At 43.7% G+C, this 25,680-nt stretch overlaps 1 protein-coding gene across 3 annotated transcripts in view; it reads right to left on the reverse strand.

Annotated features, from left to right (window-relative positions):
• The window catches only part of ANGPTL5 (angiopoietin like 5), a 35,324-nt gene extending 10,307 nt beyond the window's left edge, over positions 1-25,017 (reverse strand). The window contains exons 1-5 of one of the 3 annotated variants that reach the window (XM_053313198.1): positions 24,868-25,017; positions 21,478-21,622; positions 15,349-15,441; positions 13,111-13,204; positions 10,107-10,207 (exon numbers count right to left, since the gene is read on the reverse strand). In XM_053313198.1, coding sequence (XP_053169173.1) covers positions 10,107-10,207; positions 13,111-13,204; positions 15,349-15,441; positions 21,478-21,622; positions 24,868-24,890 — 456 coding nt within the window. In that variant the 5' untranslated portion in view covers positions 24,891-25,017. Of the gene's footprint in view, positions 1-10,106; positions 10,208-13,110; positions 13,205-15,348; positions 15,453-21,477; positions 21,623-24,867 lie in introns of all 3 variants that reach the window. The other 2 variants (XM_053313196.1, XM_053313199.1) reach the window with 2 other exon arrangements.
• Between the last annotated feature and the right edge of the window lie 663 nt (positions 25,018-25,680).

Below are 25,680 nucleotides of genomic sequence, written 5' to 3' on the forward strand. Positions count from 1 at the left end.
AGCCAATTTTGGAAAGGTGGTATAAAAATTGAATGAATAAATAAATATAAATAAATGTCGCTGTGCTAAATTTCAGGGATTTTTTGAATTGTGCTCTTGCACACGAGTTCCTTGCAAAATGAACAAGCCGTGCCACAGGTTACGCACCTTGCTGCAGAAGCACAACACTTAGTGGAAGTAGCTAGCGCAACCACCTATGTCCCTGAACTAGTGCTACCTTATTCAGGATGTTGGCCAGTCGTAACATTTGTGTTTCTGGTTTGGAGAGCTCTTTTTCTCTCTCTTTAAAATTCACCTCAACCGATGGATTGCCTCACTGACTGTGAAAACAAAGCCAATATTGAACACATTAAGGATAAATGATAGTATGAAAAAGCTCATCCTTTTCTGAGGAATCTGTTGGGCCACTAGATAGGCCTTGAGCCTGATGCAGCAGGGCTGTTCATATGTTCTTAATAGCCTGATTAATCTGATTGATACTCAGATTAATCTTCTGATTAACTGAAGGAGAATAGTCTTGTTTGCTTTTTGAGCATGAATATACACTTTTTCTTCTCTTGATTGTGTTAATCATAGCTATGCCTTATCCTTTGAATGATTTATTCCTGTAGACTTGGTTTTTTTTACTGTATTTACCAGAATCCAAGACTAATTTTTTTACCCAAGTTCTTTGATGTTAGAAATCAGGGGGTAATCTTAGATTCAGAGTCTACTTCCTTTTGGGTAAATAAGAGTATGAGGTCTATTTAACCTCTGTTTTTAAGAGGCTCATCTTAAATTAAGTCACCTTGTATTTGGTTAAATACAATATTCTTCTAAGGTCAATCAAATAGATAACCAAACATTCATATTTCCTCACATCACATATGTATCCTGAGAAGCAAACATTTATCAAATCCTATCAATGGAAGCTTTCCTCCAAGGGCTCAGAGCAATTTCACACATTCCATTTTTATCAGGACCACAGCACAAGGGGAGGGGGGGTAAAATGCCCCCTCCTCACACACCACAGTCTCAGTGCTGTCCCTCCCCGTGGCACCTGTTTTAGTTAAGAAAAAGCAAAACAAAATAAAGCATTAAATGTCACAGCAGTTTGATCTTTAATCATAACAATTCAATACATGACTAGAAATTGTATGTATGTACGTATGCCGAAAGCACAATCCCTTTGCTTAATGAGCAAGCAAACAACCCACAGACAAAGGTTTTGTTTTTGTTTTAAGGGTGGTTCCTAGCTTCATAACGTTAGCAGGCATGTGTAGCAGCCAAGGCTGTGCACAGGGAAACTTTATAAAAAGTGGAAACTTCTCCCATTTCACTGTTTGGTGTGAAACGGGGAGCTGGGTGGGATTAATATAGTCCCCCTCCCAAACAGCTGTTCAAAGGTAGGGAGTTCTGATTATTGGATCAAAAAGGGGAAGAATGTGTGTGGCACCCACTTGCACATGTGGGGGCTCAGGGGTGCAGGGAGCTCACCGAGCAGAGAGGAGAGCTGGTCTTGTGGTAGTAAGCATGATTTGTCCCCCTTAGCTAAGCAGGGTCCACTCTGATTGCATATGAATGGGAGACTAGAGGTGTGAGCACTGTAAGATATTCCACTCAGAGGATGGAGCTGCTCTGGGAAGAGCATCAGAAGATTCCAAGTTCCCTGCCTGGCATCTCCAAGATAGGGCTGAGAGAGATTCCTGCCTGCAACCTCGGAGAAGCCACTGACAGTCTGTGAAGACAATACTGAGTTAGATGGACCTATGGTCTGACTCGGTATATGGCAGCTTCCTATGTTCCTATGCAGCTATGGGACAGGCTTTTACTGGTGGCCTCTCCCCTATATTGGTCTGTGTGCGCACACAAGCGCATGCCAGCCACACCTTCTGCATATGATGCCATATGCAGGGGGTATGGCCACTAGTGGCAAGACTTCCCTTCTGCTGCTTCCAGTTGGTGCTTCGTTCATGCTCCAATCAGCTCGGCTGAATGAATTCTTTCTCGGCCTCGCCTCAAGCACAGAAATGCACCCAACCCAAACAGCACATGAACAAAGCACTGGCTGGAAGCAGCAAAAGGGCAGCATGACCTGTCTTGCCACTAGTGGCTATGAGTGCAGGGAGAACAGGGGAAAGACGAGCGTCTGGTTGCCCCCCGAAGGTGTGGCTCTAAGCCTCTGCCCTCGGAAGTGCTCGGGGCAGCAGCTGCCTGAGGTTGCTCCCCACCCCACGCTCCATGGTAGCCATGTGCCTATGGTTACTCATTCCACTAGGGATGCTTCTACATGGATATGGCCAGGGTTGGCCTTAAGAGCCGGCAAGCTGGGTGTTCTCCCAGAGCACCAACCTGAAGGGGGCACCAAGCAGAGCTTGGCAACTCACTGTTGGTTGAATGTATGTACTGCCTGCAGTGAGGTTGTAGAGACTTGGGGAATCCCAGGACTACCGCAGGAGAGCTCTGGCAGTAAAGCAGCAAAGTGCTGAGGGATTGCTCCGGGCGCTTTTCATGGGCATGGTTGGGGAAGCCTGAGAACAGGAAGTCCTGTGACACTACGAGGTTTTCCAACAACACAACTTGGGAAAACTGATAAACTAACCATGGTGGGAGGTGTGTGTGTGTGTGTGTGTGTGTGTGTGTGTGTGTGTGTGTGCCAAAGACACTCCTTGCCCACTGTGCTATTTATCCTAGGACCATCCCTGCATATCGCCCCTAGCTGGACTGCCTTTATCGTTCTCCTCCCTGAAATCTCTTCCACCTGCACTCCCCCCTACAACCAGAATTGCATCCCTGGCTTTATTTCCATCATTAACACCTCTTTCTGGGCTATGACCCCTTATATCACCATTGTTTTCCCATTGGTTCCTGCTCTCTGGCCAGTGTTATAAGCAAACATTTCTCCTCATTTGATGGCTTCACTTTCTGTAGACCTTGGCACTAACTTCAACATTGGAAAGTTTTTTTTTAAAGGAAATGTTGAAGTTAAATTATCATCTTTGTTATTTCATGATTTACAGTACATTTTAACCCCTGCAAGTAAATTTCCTACAACAGTCGAGATTTTTTTAAAAAAACAATCATGGGAAGCATCAGTTTAAGTTAAGCACATTTAAGTTCCGTTGGTTTCAGACCTTGCTGCTAGAATAAGTTATCCCCTTGTACCTTCTAGCTCAGGGGTGCAGATACTCCCCTAAGCATTTGAGGAACCCCTCTCATTTTACTTAACCTCCCACCAAACCCAGTAATCCATATCTCCAGTCCCTATCGCATATTTCTCTCCCTGCCCGGGGCAGAGCTATAATTGGGCAGATGGGTTCAAAGAACGCAAACCTTCCAGTTACTGGGAGTCACCTGGCTCACCCTTCCCCTGAGCTCCGACTGGCTTCATTGTCGGCTGGAGAATGAGCTCTGGAGGGCCATGTGGGCCCTTTGGAGTGCTGACCATGACCCCCTTCACGTATTGTTACACACAGGGGGCATGGCTGGCGGGCATGAAGGATCACCAAAGCGAAGGTTGAACACTAGCCCACTCTTCCCTAGCTACATGCCTGCCCCCTCCTGAAAGTGTCTTTCCTCTTCCTCCCCAAAAAATGCAAATGAGGAGTTGCTCCTCAAGTTTCCCCTCTGCATGCACCCCTGTTCTAGCTCTGATTTCTAGTTAAACACTATTATCTGGATTGTAGCCAAGAAAAAGGGCATGAATTATGAAGATGAAAGGGAGCAGGGCTGTTTCTCCAGCGGCAGCACCGAGGTAGTGCAACATCTGAGGAGAGAGGCAAAATGCTGCCTTGCTCCATCCATACCCCTGGTGGGAGCCAGGCCCCTTTCAAAACCAAACCTTGTAAGCTTTAAACATGCATGAGGAGCAGGGAAGGAGGAGGTTTTGTTGCTGCTGCTCCTCTTTCCACACACTGCTTGCAAACTTGGAAAGGAAGTGTGAAGAGAGGCACCTGGCAAAGTTTGCAAGGGTCAAATTGGTCTCAAAGAGCTGCTCTGGTGGTGCTGGTGGGGGGCTTCTTGCTGCTGTCATGCCCCTACTCGAGGACACTGGAGAGGAGTGGGGGGCAGGCAACTTACTAGAAGGTGGGGAGGGACCTGAGGAGGAGGCCAGTGATGTGAATGGGGAGGTAATTAAGACAGGCCAGGGCAAGTGTTTGGTGCAGGAGGGGCCAGCAGATCCGGGTGATCTTTGGAGAGAAGGGCCAGGATCTGAGCCAGAGTTTGAACAGCCACTATCTCCTCAAGGACGCAGATGGGGAAAACATCAGCAACAGGTGAGAGAATTACGGAGGAGTAATCGGCTCGCAAGAAGGCAGCAGGAGCCGGATTGAATCTATGGCAGCTGGCGGGGAGGGGGAGTGTTGATTAAGTGCATGTGGCTGCTGACTGTAAATCGAGCAGCCTATGCCTTGGAACTGCTGGAAACAACACGTCAAATCGGCTTGAGCCTTTGTCGGAGAAGTTGTGACCTTGGAATATGGGCTTCTCACTCTTCACTTCTGTATCACTGGTGAGACTGTTAAACTGGTCTATTTAGCAGAAAAACTGAGTTTTACTCATTAAGTAAACTGGTCTATTTAGCAGTAAAACTATTTTATCTTATATTTCTGGCCAGCGTCTTCCATCGAGTGAGCTTGTAGCAGCTGCCTTGCTGGTGCCCCAATAATCAGGTGGTGCCACCTGAGGCGACTGCCTCACCTTGCCTCATGAAAGGGTCACCCTTGTGGTTCTCCTGTTTTGCTGCACACCCATTAAGTGCTCACTGTAGCCTGGATGACAGGATGTGGGGCTTGGAGAGGAGGGTTCTCCTTTTCTTCCACCTTGCTTGCTCCCAGGGCATCCACAATGGCAACAGTACACATCTCTTTGCTCCATGATTTGGCTTGGTGATAGCATGGCAACACTCTGCCCCTTCAACAATTCTGGAGGAAGGAACTCTTTGCTTATTCACGTATTTCCATATGCCCAGGAACAGTTCCACGTGCATTTTTTTTTTCTTCATTTCCATAGCATTTGCTTATTTTTTCCCCTCCCAGAATATCTGCTTATGCAGATTTTCCTTGTGTCCTAGATTGTGATCCAGTTTGACATGTTGTTTGACCTATACCCACAAACCACCACCACATTACCCACCTGTTTACAAATCAATAAAACATATAGGTACATCCTCACAGCCTTCCTAAAGATAATCACCTGAAAACATTAATTACAACTTTGAAATTGTAATTGGCAAGCTGGCCTGATATCGCACTGGCATTCTTTCATTGTGACGAGGGTATATTATGAAACAATGCATTTTTAGAAATGGGGAAATGTCCACAGAAAAAGAAAGTATAGGAAAATCTTTCCGTGCAACTTTCATTTTGGAAAACTATCTGTGGAAAATATTCAGTCCCGCATTTCTTGTGATGTCTTTACATGTCTGTATGATGTCTTTACATGTAAACATGATGTCTTTACATCCAAGGAACATGTCTTTACATCCATTCTTCCTTGGATGTCTTTATATCCAAGGAAGAAGAAGGACCCTTCCAGCAGGGTCCTCCTCCCTTTTCACCCATCCATCCTGCCAAGGAACAAATAAACTACAGATTCTATAATAGGGCTGCACAACTCTCCAGCTGTTTTGTGACTATAACTCTCATCATCCCCAGCCATGGTGGCCAGGAGTCAGGTATGATGGGAGTTGTAGTCCAACATCTGCAGAAGGACTGAGGTTGTGCAGCCTTGTTTTATAAAGAAGCCTTATTTTAAAATGCAATGAGTTGTGGGCAACAAATACTTTTGAAAATTAGTGTATGTATAATTCCAAGACACTTGTAGCTCTAAAAGTACTTGGTGCCCTTTGCACCTGTGAACCCTCACCTTCCATTCATTTCTTGTGTTCTCTCCACATAGTCCTCACCCCAAAGGCTTGGACAGAACAATTCAAAACACATTTTCTGATAAGTCATACAAGGATGATCTGGCAAAAGCAACCATGCTGGGACTGAGCTCATGAGAGACTGTTTGTTTGGCAGATAAATTTAGATCTCTGGAATTGTATTGTATGCGTTGCTGCAATAGGCATTCCTGATTGCAGAAGTCATAGCAAAACGAAGAAGCATAGCCACATGTTAAAACATTTGCTGTCAGGAGACTGAAGGGCTAGGACACATGATGGTTGCCACTAAATTTGTATAAGGTAGGTATGGAAAATGGATGGGGGAAAGGGAGGATGGGCAAACCCTTCCCCCACCTGCCATTTTTTGCTTGCAGTCCTTTCACGCCACCGATTTTTCTCTTGATGGGGCTCTGAGATAAGTAGGAGAAAAACAGCCAGAGAGGTGACTGAAATAAAAAAGGAGCAGGCAGGGGGAGGGTTTAGATCCCCTTCCCATGTGCTGCTTAAATTTCCCCCACTTTATACAAATTCATGATCCACATTATCCAACACAGGGGCTCCAACCTGTGGGCCTCTAGATGTTGCCAAACTACAACTCCAATCATGACCAGCCACAAAAAAAAAAAAAAGGTGGCTAGGGATGATGGGGGTTGTAGTTCATCAACATCTGGAGTACCACTGGTTGGGAATCCCTGACGTAACACACAGGTCATGCTGCTGTCACATGTAGTTAGCTCCTGAAGCTCATATATGAAAGATCTGCTCTTATTGAGATGGCCAAGGATATTTATTGGGAGGGAATAATTTAATTTAATCTAATCTATTTTCACACATTCGTAATAACCTCATCCGTTCCTGAGATTGTTCATAGTCTCTCAGGGGTGTAGCAAGGTTGGAGTGGGCCCAGAGACAGGATTTTAAAATGCCCTCCCCCCCCCCGAAGCTCAGTTCATGAAGTAAAGAAATCTTAAATGAGGCTGAATAGTGGTAACAAAAAGCATAGTAAAATTTTTATACACACACACACACACACACACACACACACCTATGTGCCACAATAGAACATCATCCTAAATTATTTTTTTAAAGGTTTTGTAAATTGTGGACGATGCAAGTCATTTAATGGTACTAGAGAAAGACATGCTGTTCTGGTAGCTCCAGGTCTTAACACTCACATCGGTTTCAGAGGATGAATACAAGTGAAGGAAGCCCGGGCGGGCATGCAGCTGGGGGAGTCAGTCATGCAACTTGCTTCTGGGGGCCCCCCCAAGGCAGTGGGCCCCCAGACAACTATCTCCTCTTGACCTATTATAGTTACGCCCCTGTAGTCTCTAGTGATGCAGAAAACCAAAATAAGGAATATATACCATCCTAAAGATAATCTGTTCCTTATGGGGCCCCGTACATCATAAATGTGCATGATGAATAAAACACACTAACACACACTAATATTGCTGCAATCCAAACCTTACCTGGGAATAAGTCCCACTGAGTTCAATCGGATTTATTTCTGAGTAAACATGCACAGGATGGGGGTGTATGTATCACAACCTAAGTACAATTTTAATTCAGAAACAAAATCCATATTCCACAATGCAACATTGTGCTGAATGTCAGAAGAAAACAAAAGTCTAATTTCAAACATTAAGTCCTGAATGTTGAAAAACAGTCAGTTTTGACAAAGAATTCAGCCACAATCAAATACAGAATAAGGCACTTTGAAGCCCATTGGTATCAATGGGCAAGCTCAACTAAGGTTTGGATTATGGCCTTCAAGTTTCAGGACTTCATGAGGTGGAAAAATAGGGCAGGTTCAGACAACCCATGGAAAGTAAGTAGGAGGGAACCAAAGGCTCCTCACACTCACAACGAGCACACAAAACAAGCGCACGCACACACTCAAAACATGAGTTAGAAGTTGAATGCTTTTCCTGTCATCCAAACCCACCAGTGTCAGTTGGACAATGTCAGCTTCCCTCCATCACCTGACATTCTCCGCAAAACTTCAAGGGTAGATTACAAATGTTAAGCGAATGTCAGTTAGCAGAGGGTAGCTGACATTGTCCACCCAACATTGGCAGATTTCGGCAATATGAAAGGGGCTCAATTTATGGATTGCACCATGAGCTTGCTGGGTTACCCCTGCTAACTGGGCAAAGAGGCACCTTTTAAATGTGGTGATTCTCTTTATTTAGTAGTGGGAGAGTAACTGGCCCTATCTATCCCCAGCACAGTACTTCCAGTGACTGATGCTGGTGTCTATCTTATGTTTATTTTTAGATTGTGAGCCCTTTGGGGACAGGAAGCCATCTTATTTATTATTTCTCTATGTAAACAGCTTTGGAAACCTTTGTTGAAAAGTGGTATATAAATATTTGTTGTTCCTGCTGCTGCTGGGAACCTCTGGTTTCCCCCTACTTATTTTCTGTGAGTCATCTGAGCCTGCTCATAGTGTTCAAAATTTCAAAACTGTGGGGTGTTTTGTTTTTTTAAAAAATTGCTCCTGTGTTCAAATTTGATAATTCCTAAGGCCAAGAATCTTGAATTTTGCCTCTCAATACTCAAAGGCAGCAACTCTGAGGAGAACATTGGGGTATTTATATTGAGGTTTTTTAGATGTTTTATTAATGATTTGCCATTTGTATTACTATATTTTAACTGTTATTGGCAATTTTGTGAGCTACTTTGGGTTGTCTGTGGTATGAAAGGCAGCACAGATTCATTTATTTTTTTAATAATAACATAGATATTTTGGAAAGTAATGGCAGTTTTGGTACACAGTGTGGGCATCCATGTAGCCTTTATTTTCTTTTTTTAAAAAACCATAAAAATGCGTATCAAATTGGTATTTATTATATGTTTTCTTGTCAATTACCCAAAACCAGAGCCCTTCAGTGGCAAATTATCTCACCTTGTTGGATCTGTAAATAAATCCTAGTTTTCCATACAAACATTACTATCACTTCATATCATTATTTATTTATTTATTCAATTTCTATACCACCCTTCCAAAAATAGCTCAGGGTGGTTTACACAGAGAAACAATAAATAAATAAGATAAATAAGATGAAACCCTGTCCCCTAAGGGACAGAAGAAGCGTAAGATAGACACCAGCAACAGTCACTGGAAGTGCTGTGCTGGGGGTGGATAGGGCCAGTTACTCTCCGCCTGCTAAATAAAGGGAATCACCACATTAAAAGGTGCCTCTTTGCCAAGTTAGCAGGGATTATGTAGGTGAAGGTTCTGAAAAGCTGGAATCCAGAGAAAAATCAGCATGCATATTTCATAGGCAGTTAAATATTTAAATCCCCTTGATTTCAAAGACTCCTAGAGCCAGTTAGCAGAATGCATTTCTTACTTGCATGAACAGACTTAGTCTTCTTATCTGCAGTATACAACCCACAACAAAGCAGGGGGAAGAGGAGAAATTGAGATTGTTTGCTGAAGCATACAGCCGTGAAAACTTTTCACGGTTTTTAAACTATTTTAGTGGTGTGTCTATCTGTTGTTTTATTCCCCCCTTACACCTACTTGCCCTCTCTATTTACCACACTACTGAGTTTTTGATATTTTTTGAGAGATGTAAGGTTCAGAGACTGCGAGTGGAACCAGTCAAAAAAGCTAAAAAAGCTTATACTGGTGCCAGCAGGTGTTTGGGCCAGCTGAGGCCAAGCCCTCGAAGGGGGAATGAGTTAACTTTCCGTTCCTGCACATCATGAACCCAAATGGATCCTTCCTGGGCTTTTTTATTTTTAAAGAAAAAAAGCACTTCTGTTTGAAAGCACAGCCCTTTAGCACATCAGTGGATGTCTAGATGTACACCACTCAGAGCCTCTGGATGGGGTGGTGTTTATAAACGTTGTTGTTGTTAACAATAATAATAATAATAAATAGTTGGACCCTAGGCTCACCTGCCTTTCTGTAATTCCATACAACTCTCAGTGCACTCTGCTACACCACCTTCCACCACGAGATAAGTAACTGTTTTGTATAACATGGAGATACTTAGAAGACATTTCCACCTTCCAAATGGCTTCAGACAAAATGATTTACCCTCCTTCCACCAGGCACGCACGCGCACACACACACACACACATCAGAATAAAAATACTGGTAATGGCTCATATGACAGGATTATACCCCTCCTATCCAGTCTGGGATTTGTGTAGTCCTGCCATCAGAAAACCCAAAGGAGTATATTTTCTCAGGTAAAGAATAAATATGAAAAATGTTTATTACCTCAAAGGGGTAACTTGATCCTTCTGGATGGATTATGTAGAGACCACTTGGAGTTTTTGTAACTGAGCCAATAGTATCTTTAATATCACTGCAATCCAAACCTGCCAGACAACATGACCAGAGGAAGTTCAGATTCAGTTTTGTAAAAGCAAGCTGTAGGAAAAGGAGACACAGACCTAACTTGTTCCCTGCTAGTAGGGTTGCCATATTCAAGCTTCCCAAATCCAGGTGGCCTAATTTGCATCTTATGCAAATTATGCAGCAACTAATTTGCCTATTTATTTATTTATTTATTTATTTATTTGACAGATTTGTATACTTTCCCCTCCGTCTCTGCCACCCAATGTGATCGAATCCAGAGTAAAATCCAGGCAATCCGGGCAGCACATTTGAAAATCTATGTAAATCCAGGTGGCATTTAGCATCTGGGTGGAGGAGCCAAAATCCGGGGGCTACCCTAAATTCCAGGGGACATGGCAACCCTACCTGCTAGCCACCTTTTCCCAGCTGTGGTTCCCCATGGAGGTTTCAGATCATGTGATGTAAACATAGGCCTAAAACGCTGAGGAGAGATGTCCCCAAGTCAGATGAGGACACTTCAGGGGGAAACTGTCAAAGAAAATATTAAGCACTGCCTCCCTTCTGCCCCTTCTCCACTGAAAAGCTCCGAGCGAGCAACGCTGGCAGCAGACTAGCAACAGCCGCCACCAGGGGGAGAGAGAGAGAGAGGGAGACTGCCCCCCGAGCTGAGCGTAACTACAGGTGTGAATGGAGAGGTAGAGGTAGAAGCAAACAAGCCAGCCAGCCTCTGTTGCTTGCACCCATGCACACGCACACACACACCCAGACCAACAGAGAACCACCACCAGTCCAGTCCAGTCCAGTCCAGTCCAAAGAATAGGAACAGGTAACCTTGAGTGAGAGTGAGTGCATTCAACTAATTGAAGTAGAAGGATTGCCCATGCAAAATGTGGTATCTGCAGGTCAGTGGGAAGTATCTTATTCAGAATTTCTTCTATAAGTATATATTTTTAAAGTTTCCAACTTTCCCTGAGCATGTTCTGGTGTAAAAGGCAGCTTATATTGTGGCGGGGGCATGGGGGGCAGGGCGCAAAGGGCCTTTAGGTCCAGGCTCCAAAATTACCTAGCTGCACCTCTGCCTATTTCTAAGAATTGGTGGGGGTTTACTATCTGTTCCACCTAAAGTGGGTCAGCAGGGAAATGCTTGACTAACAAGCAGAGGGTTGCCGGTTCAAATCTCCACTGGCATGTCTCCCAGACTATGAGAAACACCTATATCGGGCAGCAGCGATATAGGAAGATGCTGAAAAGCATCATACTGCATGGGAGGAGGCAATGGTAAAGCCCTCCTGTATTCTACCAAAGAAAACCACAGGGCTCTGTGGGCGCCAGGAGTTGAAATCGACTCGATGGCACACTTTACCTTGGACCTTAAGCGGGAACATGCTTGACTAACAAATCACTGGTATGATTCCCAGACTATGGGAAACACCTATATCGGGCAGCGGCGATATAGGAAGATGCTGAAAGGCACCATTTCATACTGAGCAGGAGGAGGCAATGGTAAACCACTCCTGTATTCGACCAAAGAAAACCACAGGGCTCTGTGGGCGCCAGGAGTCAAAATCGACTTGATGGCACATTTTACTTTTTCATAGGACTAGTGTCAGACAAGCTTTCCCACTCCCACATTGCTTCTTAATTACTCCCCCCACGCCCAGAGATTTCTCAGAGAATTATTGGGGAAAGCTCAAGGTCATTCTGAGAAAGAGAAAGCTTAGGGTGGCCACGCCTTGAAGGAGATGCACAGAGCCCTCCTATCTGAACCCCTTTCCCTAAAGATTTTCAAGTAAGCTTTTTGGGGGGGGGACTTACTCCCCCCCCAAAAAAAATGGAAGGAGAGTGCAAGGGAAAGTCGATATGGAGGACTGCAGCAAAGGCCTTATCCTGGATAGTCCACGGCTGCCAGGATGCCAGGGAAATGGCATTCCGAAGCAACCTTTGCTTATTAATGTATTGAGCTTGATGGTACGAGGGACTATATTTCCTAGGCTCCACAGCAGCAGTGAATCATCATCTGCATCAGGGAAAGGTTTGTGAAAGGAGGCATGGAGGCCCATCTGATGACAGGAAGTTCTGACATTAGTTTGAGCCATTACAAGCTGAGCCTGAATTCTGCAAGGTGTCGGGCTCAGCCGGTAGGTCTCATTAAGGATATTCACACGCACAGCATGACTCAGGTGCGGGCAGCCCAGCCTGGGTTAGACTGCACAGGTGAAGTTCCAGGAGCGAGGTCGCTCCTGGCGCTGGACCTGTGCCAAACCCCACTTACAAACCCAGAGTTTAGCCAAGGTTAAGTGAACCTGTGTTTCTCTTCAACTCAGCTGGTGATCATTTGGGCAGTCATAGCCAGGTTAAATGGTTCCCCCTGCCCAGCCTGCCGCTGTTTCCAGCAGTGAGCTGTGGCGGGTGTGGGGAGCAACCGTGCTGAGTGCGGTGGCTGTTCTAACTAAAGCACAGTTAATTAGACTAATAGCCTGCTCGCCCTCCCCAGCGAGGTCATTTACACAACCTCATTGTTCTCTTAATATGAAAATGCTAATATTACTTATTAGCAGACTGATAGTACTAATTTTAGAATTCGTATTGGGCGTTGTTTTTCCTAATACTAGGGGTCGTCATCATAAAGAAAAAAATTAAGTAATGCTTAGGCTGACTCTATTAACGAAACTGCATCTCAGGAGGCTGGGGTTAGTAAGCATCCAGATATTAGGAAAACGGAAATTAGCAGTTCAAAGATCTAGTCGCTTGATTATACACAACAACACACAAGAGCAGCAGCAACATGCCAGAGAAGTTTATTTGTGATAAACACAAGTACCTAGCTCTAAACTGCTATTGAAAAAATAGGATTAAGGCTTTTGGGGAGCATTAAAAAGTTGAAAAAGAGGAACTGTAAGAGCTGGGCAGGAAAAGTATTTACCATGAGACTGAACAGCTCGATGAGGAAATACATCAATTGGTTTTCTAGACATGTCTGCATTTAAAAGCATAACCCGGCTCATAAGTTCATTGACCTGTGTGTTTACAAGAAGAAGAATGCTTAAATATCCTCAAAATGCTGGAGCACCCAGAACTGCATTTTGTATTCATGGCCTCCAAACATTAAAATGTGATACGTTCTAACCAAAATTAAGTTATTCTAAGGCAGCAATCCTAGACAAATTTACTTTGACATAAGTAACATTGAACTATGTGGGACATACTTCTGAATAATAATGTATTGGCTCAGGCTTGCCACTTAAAGAACTCCAAAGTAAAGAACACATTATTATAAGACCTTAATAAAACAATATATTATATGTGTCAGAACACTAACAGTACTTCATTAGTTCCTTTGTTTGGCCTTGGGGTTCACTGTGTTCCTTATTAACCTCAACTGAACACTACATTTTAACCCCAAATAAGGAACAGTTCCTTGAAATAAATGGAGATCAGACTGTGATTGATTGATTGATGAAGTGCCGTCAAGTCATGTCGACTCTTAGCGACCACATAGATAGATTCTCTCCAGGATGATCTGTCTTCAGCTTGGCCTTTAAGGTCTCTCAGTGGTGCATTCATTGCTGTTGTAATCAAGTCCATCCAGCTTGCTGATGGTCATGCTCTTCTTCTCTTTCCTTCAACATTTCTCAGCATTATAGACTTCTCAAGGGAGCTGGGTCTTCGCATAATGTGTCCGAAGTATGATAGTTTGAGCTTGGTCATTTGTGCCTAGAGTGAAAATTCTGGATTGATTTGTTCTATGATCTATTGGTTTGTTTTCCTGGATGTCCATGGTATCCTCAAAGTCTTCTCCAGCACCAAAGTTCAAAAGCATCAAAGCTTTTTCTATCTTGCTTCTTCAAGGTCCATTTTGAAGGTCCAGCTCTTGTATCCATAGAGTATCACGGAAAAAACCATTTTCTGAACAATTCTAATCTTTGTAAGTGTAGACACGTCACGGCATCTAAATATCCTTTCCAAGGCCTTCATTGCAACCCTACCAAGTGCTAGTCTGTGGCATATTTCTTGACTGCTGGATCCTTTACTGTTGACAGTCGATCCTAAAAGGCAGAACCTATCCACCACTTCAAAGTCTTCATTGTCAGTTCTGAGGCTGCTTACTGTACCCATTGTCATTAGTTAAGTCTTCTTTACATTTTGTTGTAGTCCCATTTTTTCACTGTGCTCCTTGACTTTCATTACTAGAGCTTGCAGATCATCTGCATTCTCAGCTATCAGAGTAGTTTCATCAGCGTAGTGCAGGTTATTGATGTTTCTTCCTCCAACTTTAAAACCACACTCATCTTCTTTCAATCCAGCTTCTCTTAGTATATGTTCAGCATATAAATTGAATAAAGAGGGAGAAAGTCTGTATGTCCCACTAATTTCGGTGAGAGAATTAGACATGTGCTTAATTCATGGCAATCTTAATGGGACCTAAAGGTAAAGTGTGCTGTGGAGTCAATTTCGACTCCTGGTGACCACAGAGCCCTCTGGTTGTCTTTGGTAGAATACAGGAGGGGTTTACCATTGCCATCTCCCAGACAGTATGAGATGATGACTTACAACATCTTCCTATATCACTGCTGCCTGATATAGGTGTACCAGCGGGGATTCGAACCAGCAACTTCTTGCTTGATAGTCAAACATTTCCCCGCTGAGCCATTAGGTGGCTTCTGCTCACTAATGTTTAGGATTGCAACCTAAACCTCCAGTAGTGCAATTAATGTGACTAAAAAGTGCTTACTTTTTGCTGGATTGTGCCCATAGTTTTATGATCATTTTAAAAATATAGCTTCAAAATCTCCACCTATCCATGTACAAACCTATTTTTATGTGCTCAGTAAATGCCCTGGGCTGGAACAAACTACTCCACAAGGCACTAGAAGACTCTCTTCTAGATCTCCACTGACCTTAATTGCTTACAGAGATCTGTTCACAGTGGTGTTTTTTGAACACTGTAAGAGGAGAACAGTAGTTTGCTTGCCACAGCAGTAACGAACAATCCCATGTACAAGCTTGCTAAAGAACTTCAGTACATACTGTTTTTATGAAAGGCATTAACTATACCTGTAAACTAGATGGTGAGATTTCATTCATTCATTCATTCATAAGAAGATTTAATAATAGTCTTCCTATCCAGAAAGAAACATATTCTGCAAGTAACAAGACACACCTGATTAGAAAGGTAATCCAGAGAAGACTGGTGATCGTCCATCATGTTTCTTATCATTTTCTTGGTATTTCTTGCATATTCTACTAGAGAATTCTGCAAATTCCCTTTAAACAAACAGATGGTTATTCATTTCAAAGTGATTAAGTCAATATAATGGAACACAACTGTGCGTGTTTCATTATATGGAACACATCATTATAGCAATATGGAATTGTTTCATGTTGTGTGGAAACACTTCAAGCTGTATAAACTAGTTTCTTTGTTATAGCAGGCCTTAGATGATTTATGAATCTTGATCAGGTTATCTGGTGTTCTTTGGTGATAATTAAATTCTGGCTCAGTCTCTGGCATCTTCTCTAAGGCTCACAAAAGAACAGAGCTATAATAGGGCAGATGGATTTATTTATTTAATTTACATTTTCTATCCTGCTCTTCCTCCAAGGAGCCCAGAGCGGTGTACTACATACTGAAGTTTCTCCTCACAACAACCCTGTGAAGTAGGTTAGGCTGAGAGAGAAGTGACTGGCCCAGAGTCACCCAGCAAGTATCATGGCTGAATGGGGATTTGAACTTGGGTCTCCCGGGTCCTAGGCCAGCACTCTAACCACTACACCACACTGGCTCAAAGAACACATCATGCCCTGCGTCCAGGAGAGAATGAGCATATGGGAGGAGTCACTGAGCTCCCCCCTCCCCCTGGACAGTGCCTCCACCACTGCCACCACTGGCTGCTGCTACCACCAGACACTTTCTTCAGTCACTCACCCAGCTCTCAGGCCCATTCTCTTTCCATTGGCTGGGTTCCCTCCATCCCAGCTGATGGAAGGAGGGTGTGTATGCACTCTTGATGGGTCAATGGAAGGAGAGCGGACATGGAGCAGGAGCGGACATGGAGCAGGAGGCTGAGGTGACAGTGTGGTTGCTGGGTGAGTGGGAGTGCTGAGCAGGTGGGTGGGCGAGCATCAGCCATCTGGAGGGGGGAGGTGAACATGGAGGTGAGGGGGGCTTGCACGTAATGCCATGGGGGTGAGTGGGTACCGCTATGTGAACACGGGTCCGCTCACTATTCCTCTGGCTCACAATAACTAGAAGGATGGGGAAAACCCTCTTCCTGGAACCCTGGAGAACTGCAACCAATCAGAGTAGACAATACTGAGTTAGATGGACCAATGGATGCTGCTGCTGCTCAAACATCTACAACCATGTGGGCAGGGCAACTGTGTGGCTCTTTTCAGTGGAAGTAGTATCCTACTAGGAGGATACTAGTTCTGTGGGAAAGACTTGCGCAAATGTTACAACAGGACTGTGGGATGAACCCACAGAAAAGGAGCTTCCACAGAATTGTTATATTGAGGGAAAGCTATCTTTGTCTACACTAACTGCAGGAAAAAAATTTTTTATAGCCATGTAAGAAAAATAGTAAGAAAAACAATAAGAAAAAGTGGCTGATATCCTGACTAAATTACTCAGTACTACTACTCAGGAATTATTCTAAAGTACTACTAAATTTCAATAGGACATCCTCTAGTAAATATAGGCAGGATGTCAGTCACTGATAGCACTGTGTAACACACTATCCACTGTCAAGACGTTTTAATGATATAGGAGAGCGGGGTTCCCAACCTTAGGTCCCCAGATGTTGTTGGACTACTACTCACTGGACTACAACTCTCAATGACCAAAGGTAATTGTGGCTGGGGATGATGGGAGTTGTAGTCTAGCCATATCTGAGGACCACAATAATAGAAGTTCATTTGGAATGTATACCAAGGATAAATTGATGGAAAGCACACTTAAGGTCAAAATTGTTAAACATATAGAAGAACAGGCCTTGCTGTTCTTGCAATTACCAGTTGCAGGGGATCAACAGCAAGAGAGAGGGCATGCCCACATCTCTTGTCTGTGAGCTTCTCAGGGGCATCTGGTGGGCCACTGTGTGAAACAGGATGTTAGACTGGATGGGCCTTGGGCCTGATCCAGCAGGGCTGTTCTTATGTTCTTATGACCTCAGATTGGGAGCATCAAACTATTAAAACACAGTAAAACCAATAAAACAGCTAAAGGCCCTAAAACAGTATAAAATTAAAACTACACATTTAAAAAGCTGAAAAAGCTTGGGTGAAGAGGTGGGTCTTCAGATGTTTTTTAAAAATAGTCAGGGATGGAGAGGATTGCATCTCAGCGGGGAGCACATTCCACAATCTCGGGGCAGCAATCGAGAAGGCCTGTCTCCATGTGGCCACCAGACGAGCTGGCGGTAACTGGAGACGGACCTCCTCAAGTGACCTCAGTGGGCGGTGGGGTACATAACAAAGAAGGCGTTCTCTTAAAGGGACCGTGATAATATACATTAAGTGCAATCTTGTGAAAGGAAACTATGCAATCGTGTAAGAGGAAGTGCAATCATGTGAAAGGAAACTGTAATCCCTATTATGTCCTTGGTTAATAGTGCCAACCTTTTTTAATGAACTCCTGCTTGACTGTTTCTTGTTCCATTCATCTACCAGGATCTATCTTTTCCAAACAGTTCTTCTTGGTGTTATAGCACCTGATAACAGATTTGCCACTATTCAGTCAATTGTCTTAAGGACAATCCTTTTTGTCCTTGTGAGGGTCCACCCTACCTCAGGGTTCCATTTTGCTGCCACCACTCTGATCTATGGGCTGGATCTCAGACGAAGTCACTTCTTTCCCTACTCTTTGCCCTGGAGTAGCAGAGGACCTCTTTGGGTAGGGTGGGAGAGGAAATAATTGAAACTGATAAAACAAACAGGGTTTTTAAATTCAGTAATAGTTATTTTAGTGTGGAGGTTACAGATTCAAGTAGTTCAGAAGCATATTGGTTTCAGGTTCAAAGGTGCAGTGGGTACAAGAAGATGACACAGCTTACATAGCTTACACTGGGGTTCGGGTATCTTGCTTGTTACAGAGTTACTGCACAGTCTCTCTCCTGAGGTCTGCTGGGTTTTTCCTGAACAGGTCCTGGCTTTTCAGACCAGCTCATCTTCCTTGTTCAGAAACCCTCATGCATCAAGCCCAGAGATCACCTTCTCCCTTCCTCATTCACTGACAAACAGTCCTTAACTGACTCAACTGACCAGCTCAAACTGTCTGCCGTCTCCTGCATTCTGGGCAGGGAGGTCATTCATACAATCAAAGATGCAGTTCCTATGATCAGTGGGAACCGCCAAAATGGGGTTAGCGGGGAAAGTGAGCTTAGCCCGCTCTCCTCGCAGACGACCCGTCAATTGGCTGTGGGCAGCCAAACTGGTGGCCGCTCACATGACTGCCAGCTCCATTAGCGGAGCACTCACTCTGCTAACCTGGGCTTAGGGGAAGGGTAGTTAAGCAGGAGACCCACTTCCGTGAGACTAAGCTCGGCTGCGAGCCCGGTGGTTCTCAGAGTCTGCCAAAATCAGGCTAGGCTCCCTTAGCCCGATTTTGGAAGACTGTGAAAATAGCCTCAAAGACTGTATTCTATCCAGGTTTGGGGGCTGTGTGTGCTCCCAATTTTTGATTGTGTGGAAGCAAGGTAAGAGGAAAATCTGGGTAAAAGTGATTGTGTGGAAGCAAGATAGGAGGAAAAGGAACCCAGGGTTTTCTCCTAACTTGCTTCCACACAACCAATTCTAGCCAGGTTTTCCTCTTACGTTGTTTCCACACAACCAAAAATTGGAAGCACACACAGCTCACAAACCTGGGTAGAGCAGTTTTTCATTGTGTGAATGACCTCAGAGTTTCCTAGTCTCTCCTGCGGCCAGAGGCCCTCTTACCCCCAGACCTTGGGGCCCTGCTCCGTGGCCTCCAGGGTCCAGGGGGGTTTCCTGCCGCCACCCCATCCTGCACTAGCCCTACCGTTGCCCTGCAGCACCGAAAACTTCAATAATTCTAGCCGCCAGGTGCGCAGCTGGGGAATGGGGGTGAGCCAAGCAGGCCTCCCCCAATCCTGTGGTGGGGGCGGTGGGGGCGGCAAGAGTGGAATCAGCCGCTGAGCCTGATCGTTTGGCCCAGTGGCCCTTGAAAACTGTGAGGTGCTCCAGCACCTGCACAGCTAGAATACTGTCGCAAGAGGGCTTGTGACACTCTATTCCATTATTATTTCTTGTTTACACAGTCAGACAGGTGTTATTGACTGGTTTGTTTTATCCAGACATCGAGTCCTTCCCAAGGACCTGGGATGCCAGAATTTTATTGTCAATTGTTATAGATATTGTCGCAGAATATAGGCTGTTCCCAGTAAAGCTGCTTTTTGTAATTGGCTGATGGTGATTTCTGTGGCCCCTATGGTGTTGAGGTGCTCTTCAAGGTCTTTTGGAACTGCACCCAGAGTGCCAATGACCACTGGGATCATTTTGGTCTTTTTCTGCCACAGCCTTTCAATTACTACTACTACTACTACTACATTTATATCCCGCTCTTCCGCCAAGGAGCCCAGAGCGGTGTCCTACATACTTGAGTTTCTCTTTCACAACAACCCCGTGAAGTAGGTTAGGCTGAGAGAGAAATGACTGGCCCAGAGTCACCCAGCTAGTTTCATGGCTGAATGGGGATTTGAACTCGGGTCTCCCCGGTCCTAGTCCAGCACTCTAACCACTATACCATGCTGGCACGCTTCCAACTGTGCAGGCACACTGGAGCCAAATGGTCAGGCCCAGCGGCCGCTCCCACTCCACCCGCCTCTTCCACCATCACCACGGGGGGAGGCCTGTTTGGCTCACACCCCACACCCTCCACATGGCGGCTAGAATTATTGACGTTTTGGGCGCCACAGTAAAAAAAACCTTTTAACTTTTTTATTTTTACTCACGGTGGGGTGGAAAGCTCTTCAGATCCGGCACCAAAATTACCTTGGTGCACCCCTGCCTGTGGAGGTCTCTCCAGTCCTGCTGCACAGACTTACCACAACTGGTTATACTCCCTTCTATATATTTTATATTTTTATTTTTACATTTAAATCCCGCTCTTCTTCCAAGGAGCCCAGAGCCATGTACATGATTATGTTTATCCTTACAACCACCCTGCGAGGTAGGTTAGACTGAGAGATACGTGACTGTCCCAGTGTTACCCAGTGAGTTTCATGGCTGAATGGGGATATGAACTCTGGTCTCCCCGGTCCTAGTCCTACGCTCTAACCACTACACCACACTGGCTGTAATGAAACACATGTAAATAACACATGCAGCAACCAGGGGTGTAGCTAGGGGAGCGGGGGCCCGTATTTGCCCCTCTCCCCGGCAGCCCCTACAAGTGAGGGAGATAACTGAGAAAATAGAGAGGGCTGGAGTTGGGGGCCCCTCTGGAGCCGGAGGGCCCGGGTTCTTTGAACTCATCTGCTCAATTATAGCTATGCCCCTAGCAGCAACCTACACAAAGCACAAACCATCACAGTCCTATGCAATCCTTTACAGTTTCCATTTACCCCTGTTAACATGACAAAGAGGCACCTTTTGCCGTGGTGATTCTCTTTATTTAGCAGGGGGAGAGTAACTGGCCCTACCCACCCCCAGCACAGTACCTCCAGTGACTGTTGCTGGTGTCTATCTCATGTTTCTTTTTAGATTGTGAGCCCTTTGGGGACAGGGATCCATCTTATTTATTTATTATTTCTCTGTGTAAACTGCCCTGAGCCATTTTTGGAAAGGCAGTATAGAAATCGAAATAATGATAATAACAACCACCACCACCACCATCATTATCTGTTCCTTCTTTGCATCTGATGAAGCGGACTGTTGCCCATGGAAGCTGATGCTCCAATATATCATTAAAACGTCTTTACAGTCAGCCTGCATAGTGCTACCAGGTTCCCTTTTTTCTTTTTTACTACAACAGACCAACACAGCTATTAAAATAAAAATATCTGTAGGGGTTAATCTGTGATGGCTGAGTCACACATGAAAGTAATCTCTGCTTAATGCTGCTGTGATGAACGTATGTGTGTTGGGGGGAGAGAAATGGTCTGAATTATGTAAAATACCAATACTGTGGGCAAAATACAAATATTAACAGACCATTTACTGATAGTCTTTACAGATGCCAAGAGTAACACAGTGTGATTCTAACTGTATTAGGTCCATAATTTTGCATAGCAAGTTACAAGGATGTGCTGCTAAATAAAGAAAAGGTACGTACTACACATGTAATGTTTTTCTTCACGTAACACTTTAGCTTGAAAATCGCAGGGCACATAGCATTTTTTCTTCTCTTGTGATTTATCTGCAGATTGATTTGTTCCTGGGCTAGCTGCCCCTTCCACAAAGCTTGCTGTAGAAGAACCCTGTGACACCAAGCAAGACAGAAAGTGATATAAATCTGTGCAGATTGTAGATAATTTGCTCTGAATACTCAAGAATTAAAAGAAGTCATTCAAACAATCAAAAACTATGTTCTACCCAGGTTTGGGAGCTGTATGTACTCCAAATTTTTGATTGTGTGGAAGCAGGGTAAGAGGAAAATCTGGGTAGAAGTGATTGTGTGGAAGCAAGGCAGGAGGAAAAGCTACCCAGGTTTTCCTCCTGCCTTGCTTGTTGTAGCAAGCATGACTTGTCCCCTTAGCTAAGCAGGGTCCACCCTGGTTGCATATGAATGGGAGACTAGAAGTGTGAGCACTGTAAGATCTTCCCCTTGGGGGATGTAGCCGCTCCGGGAAGAGCAGAAGGTTTCAAGTTCTCTCCCTGACTTCTCCAAGATAGGGCTGAGAGAGATTCCTGCCTGCAACCTTGGGGAAGCCGCTGCCAGTCTGCAAAGACAATAATGAGCTAGGTAGACTATATGGCAGCTTCCTATGTTCCAAATAAATTTTCTGTTTATAGTCTGATACAAACCTTTCACAGCACATGTGAGGGGGTCTTAGAAGACCCTGATATGGGTTTGTTTTGCTGATCCATCATGTTGGTTCAAGGTGGTGGCCACTCAACATATGGACAGTACCCCTTTGTAACTCATGTGCAGACAGTCAGATACAAACCAAATTTATAGTACATGGGAGGAAATCTTAAAGGATCCCAACAGGTTTTTGGGTTTGTCCATCCGCCATGTTATTTCAAAATGGCAGCCACTCAATGTATAGCCAACACCCCTTTGTAACCCATGTGCTGACAGCTGGATACAAACCAAACTAAATCAGGATTTCATGCAGGGGCCCTCTCCAACTCAATGATTTTATGAACTCCATATATTTACTAAACTGAAGGCCAATATATGGTGCAGCTGACAGTGTCTGGTCTGTAATATTTTGCAGGATTTGAACGTATGTGATTAACACTCACTGACAGCCTTGTGAGAAAAAATGAATCATCATTGGGTTTGAACCTGAAGCTTGTTGGCACCATTTCACAATAGTTTCAGAATACTTGCTTGTTCAGGTTTATTGTCCTTTAAACTATATTTTCCTATATTTCATTGTTTATGTTCCCACATAAAACAGTCACACAAGTCAGAGCCCAAATAAATTGTCGTCTTCTTTTTTTAACCACACAGATAACAACCACACTGATGGTCTAAGCACAAACTTGCCAAACTGTTTAAAAGTCAGTGCATATGAGGGCAGTAAGGTTGTGGCTGTCCCAGCATTCCTGACCTGGGTTCCACGTGGTTGATGACCCGACATAGAGCATAGGCACAATAATCCAGTGCTGATGTCTGATGTGCACAAATGCGAAACATCAATTCCCATTCTGAAGAGTAAAGGTTGCACATACAAACATAGGACTCAGCACCTGTATTATGTGTTTATAAATTTAATTTTATAATTATAAATTTAAACTTAATATTTTGGCAACTGCAACGAGAAGCTCATGGGCGTCTGCAGGACGTTTTCTGGGGGCGAGTGGCGTGGGAGCTGCAATCTTATACTCAGTTACCTGGGAGTAAGCCCCATTGAATTCCATGGAAATTTCTCACACCGGGGGTGGGGGGCAACTGCCACCCTTCCCTCCCCCACCTCTGGATGCCCATAAAAGCTGCAAAACTAACCCATTACCTCACTGTGTTTTGATTTGTTGTTGTTTTAGTTTACCAAGCACGCAACATGACTTGACTAAATAATTCAAGTTCATAAAAGTCAAAACCCTTTAACAAATGCCCCCCTCCTTCTAGATTCTGATAGTTTATATGACCAGATTAGAGAAATTAGCCACTAGAGCTCTGCCAGATAGAAAAATGGGAATTACCAAACTTCCTCTGAGCTAGGAAAGCCCCAGAATCCTTTTTGAATGCAGGGGCTCAGTCACAGAACTTGCGTCATAATAATAAAGAACACGGTACTCTTTGAGAATCTTAAAAAGGGTTTTCTCTCATCCCTGAACTATGAAAATAAACACACCCAGCCTCTACACATGTCAGAGCAGAGGTACAGATTTCTAGGACAGAGAATGTGATCTTTTTAGATTGAGCTTCAGGCTCAGAACCTCTCTTTTTAGAAATCAAATGATGATGATTACCCTTTAAACTACTCTTTCACCATAATAGTGAAAGGCAAGGAGAAAGCTTTAAAAAACTGACATTTGTGCCGTCCAGTTTGCTAATGCAAGGAAGAAAATGCCGTTCCCTTTCCAAATATGTCCTTCAAATTCCTTTCCTTTCACATGAAAAGAATTATTGTTTCCACTGTTCATAGTTCTTAGATAAGTTTGAATTCTTTAGGTTAGGGATTTTTACCCAAGATGAAAACATGTACAGCACTTCAAAATTATTTTAACTATTTCCACAGAAGTTTGTCTCTGTATCTTCCAGCACTGGTCATGCACTAGAATAAACTGAATACTCCTGAAAAAATAGAGCTATAACTGGGGGCAAAGAACTATAAGTGGGTATCCTGAGTCGAGTGCTTTTAAGAAGAGTGTAAATTAAAGTAAATGGAGGACTGAAATGACAGCATTCTTAAGAAATCTCCTTAATTATAAACTTGCTTCCCTGTCTATAAAGACATAGCAATAAGACATAGTTTTAGTTTTTTAAAATATAAGTTACTAAAATCCGGTCTATGAAAAAAAATTCAAGAAGCTTCTACTGGAACCCAGTCAGAACTCAGTCAGAACCCCTAAACGTATTGTAAAAGAAGAGCAAAACCATCTCAAAGGATCAGGGCTTTTTTTCTTTTTTTTTAATTACACAAACAAATATGCCCCCAAGAAATCAGCAAATGATATTTTGGATTATTTGGCATAAATAATATATCTAAAACCTAGTCCAAAGACTACAGAGACCATAACTTCTTTATTAAGAGGTATGTCTCTTATGTTCCATTTTTTAATGCATAACCTGGTAAAAAGTCCTGTCTCTGCATCAGTGAACAGCAAAACCTCCAGTAACTTCAATAGATTCTTTGTTCTGCCTCTGCAGAATGTAAAACGTAACTTTGCTTTAATGCAGTTTTAGCAGGGTCTTTTCCACAGGAACACAACTGCTCTCTATATTCAATTGCCCTCCCATACAAAAACAACCCATTGAAAGCAGGATTCCCCATCTCCAGCCTCACTAGGATTCCTTAATCTTATAAAGGCAATACGCTGCAGACCTTACCATTGCAGAGCATGGCTTGACATTGCCAAACACAGTATCAGCCCAAGTGAAAAATATGATATTTAGGAAGATCAATGAAGATGCACTGGACTGGACCATCTCTGAACTGAAGAAATGAAAACGTTTCAAAGAGTTTCAAACTGCCTTGGAAAAGAAGACTGTCCACTAAGCTGATGAACTCTTGAGTTAAGAATGCAGGAATGTGTACAGCACAAACATTAGTCAGCAAGCCAACCCTTTTATGTCTGGGCTTTAGAGAAACTTAAATAAAATTGTTTTTATGGAATCTCCACAACTATTACAAACTTTAACACGGTTTGTCTCTAAAAGCAATTATTACTAACATAGAACAATTGCTACTTAAGAAACATGCAAAAACAGCGTCTTTGTTTTGTGGATCAGTGCCACTGTTATTCCCCTCAGGGGATGGAGCTGCTCTGGGAAGAGCAGAAGGTTCCAAGTTTCCTCCCTGGCATCTCCAAGATAGGACAATTTTTTTTTTTTTTAAATAGGACAAGATTTTTTTTATTAAACCAACAAACTACCAAAGCATACAGTACGTTACCAAAGCACAATTATATACAAAGTGGTTGTTTGTACATTGTATATCTACAAAGATTTACACACAAGGATTTGGAGACCCACAGGGTTATAAAGTATATGCAGGCAGTACTGTAACTCGGGGATGGGGGATTACAAGGCACATCAGGTAATCGGGGGGGGGAGGGTTACATCCAACGTCCATTTCCATAATTTGTCCCATTGCTGTTTAGAAGAGATACACTTGTCTTTTTGCACATAACCATACAAACT

This window comes from Hemicordylus capensis, chromosome 3 (assembly GCF_027244095.1).
Source record: "Hemicordylus capensis ecotype Gifberg chromosome 3, rHemCap1.1.pri, whole genome shotgun sequence".
NCBI classification, from domain to species: Eukaryota; Metazoa; Chordata; class Lepidosauria; order Squamata; family Cordylidae; genus Hemicordylus; species Hemicordylus capensis.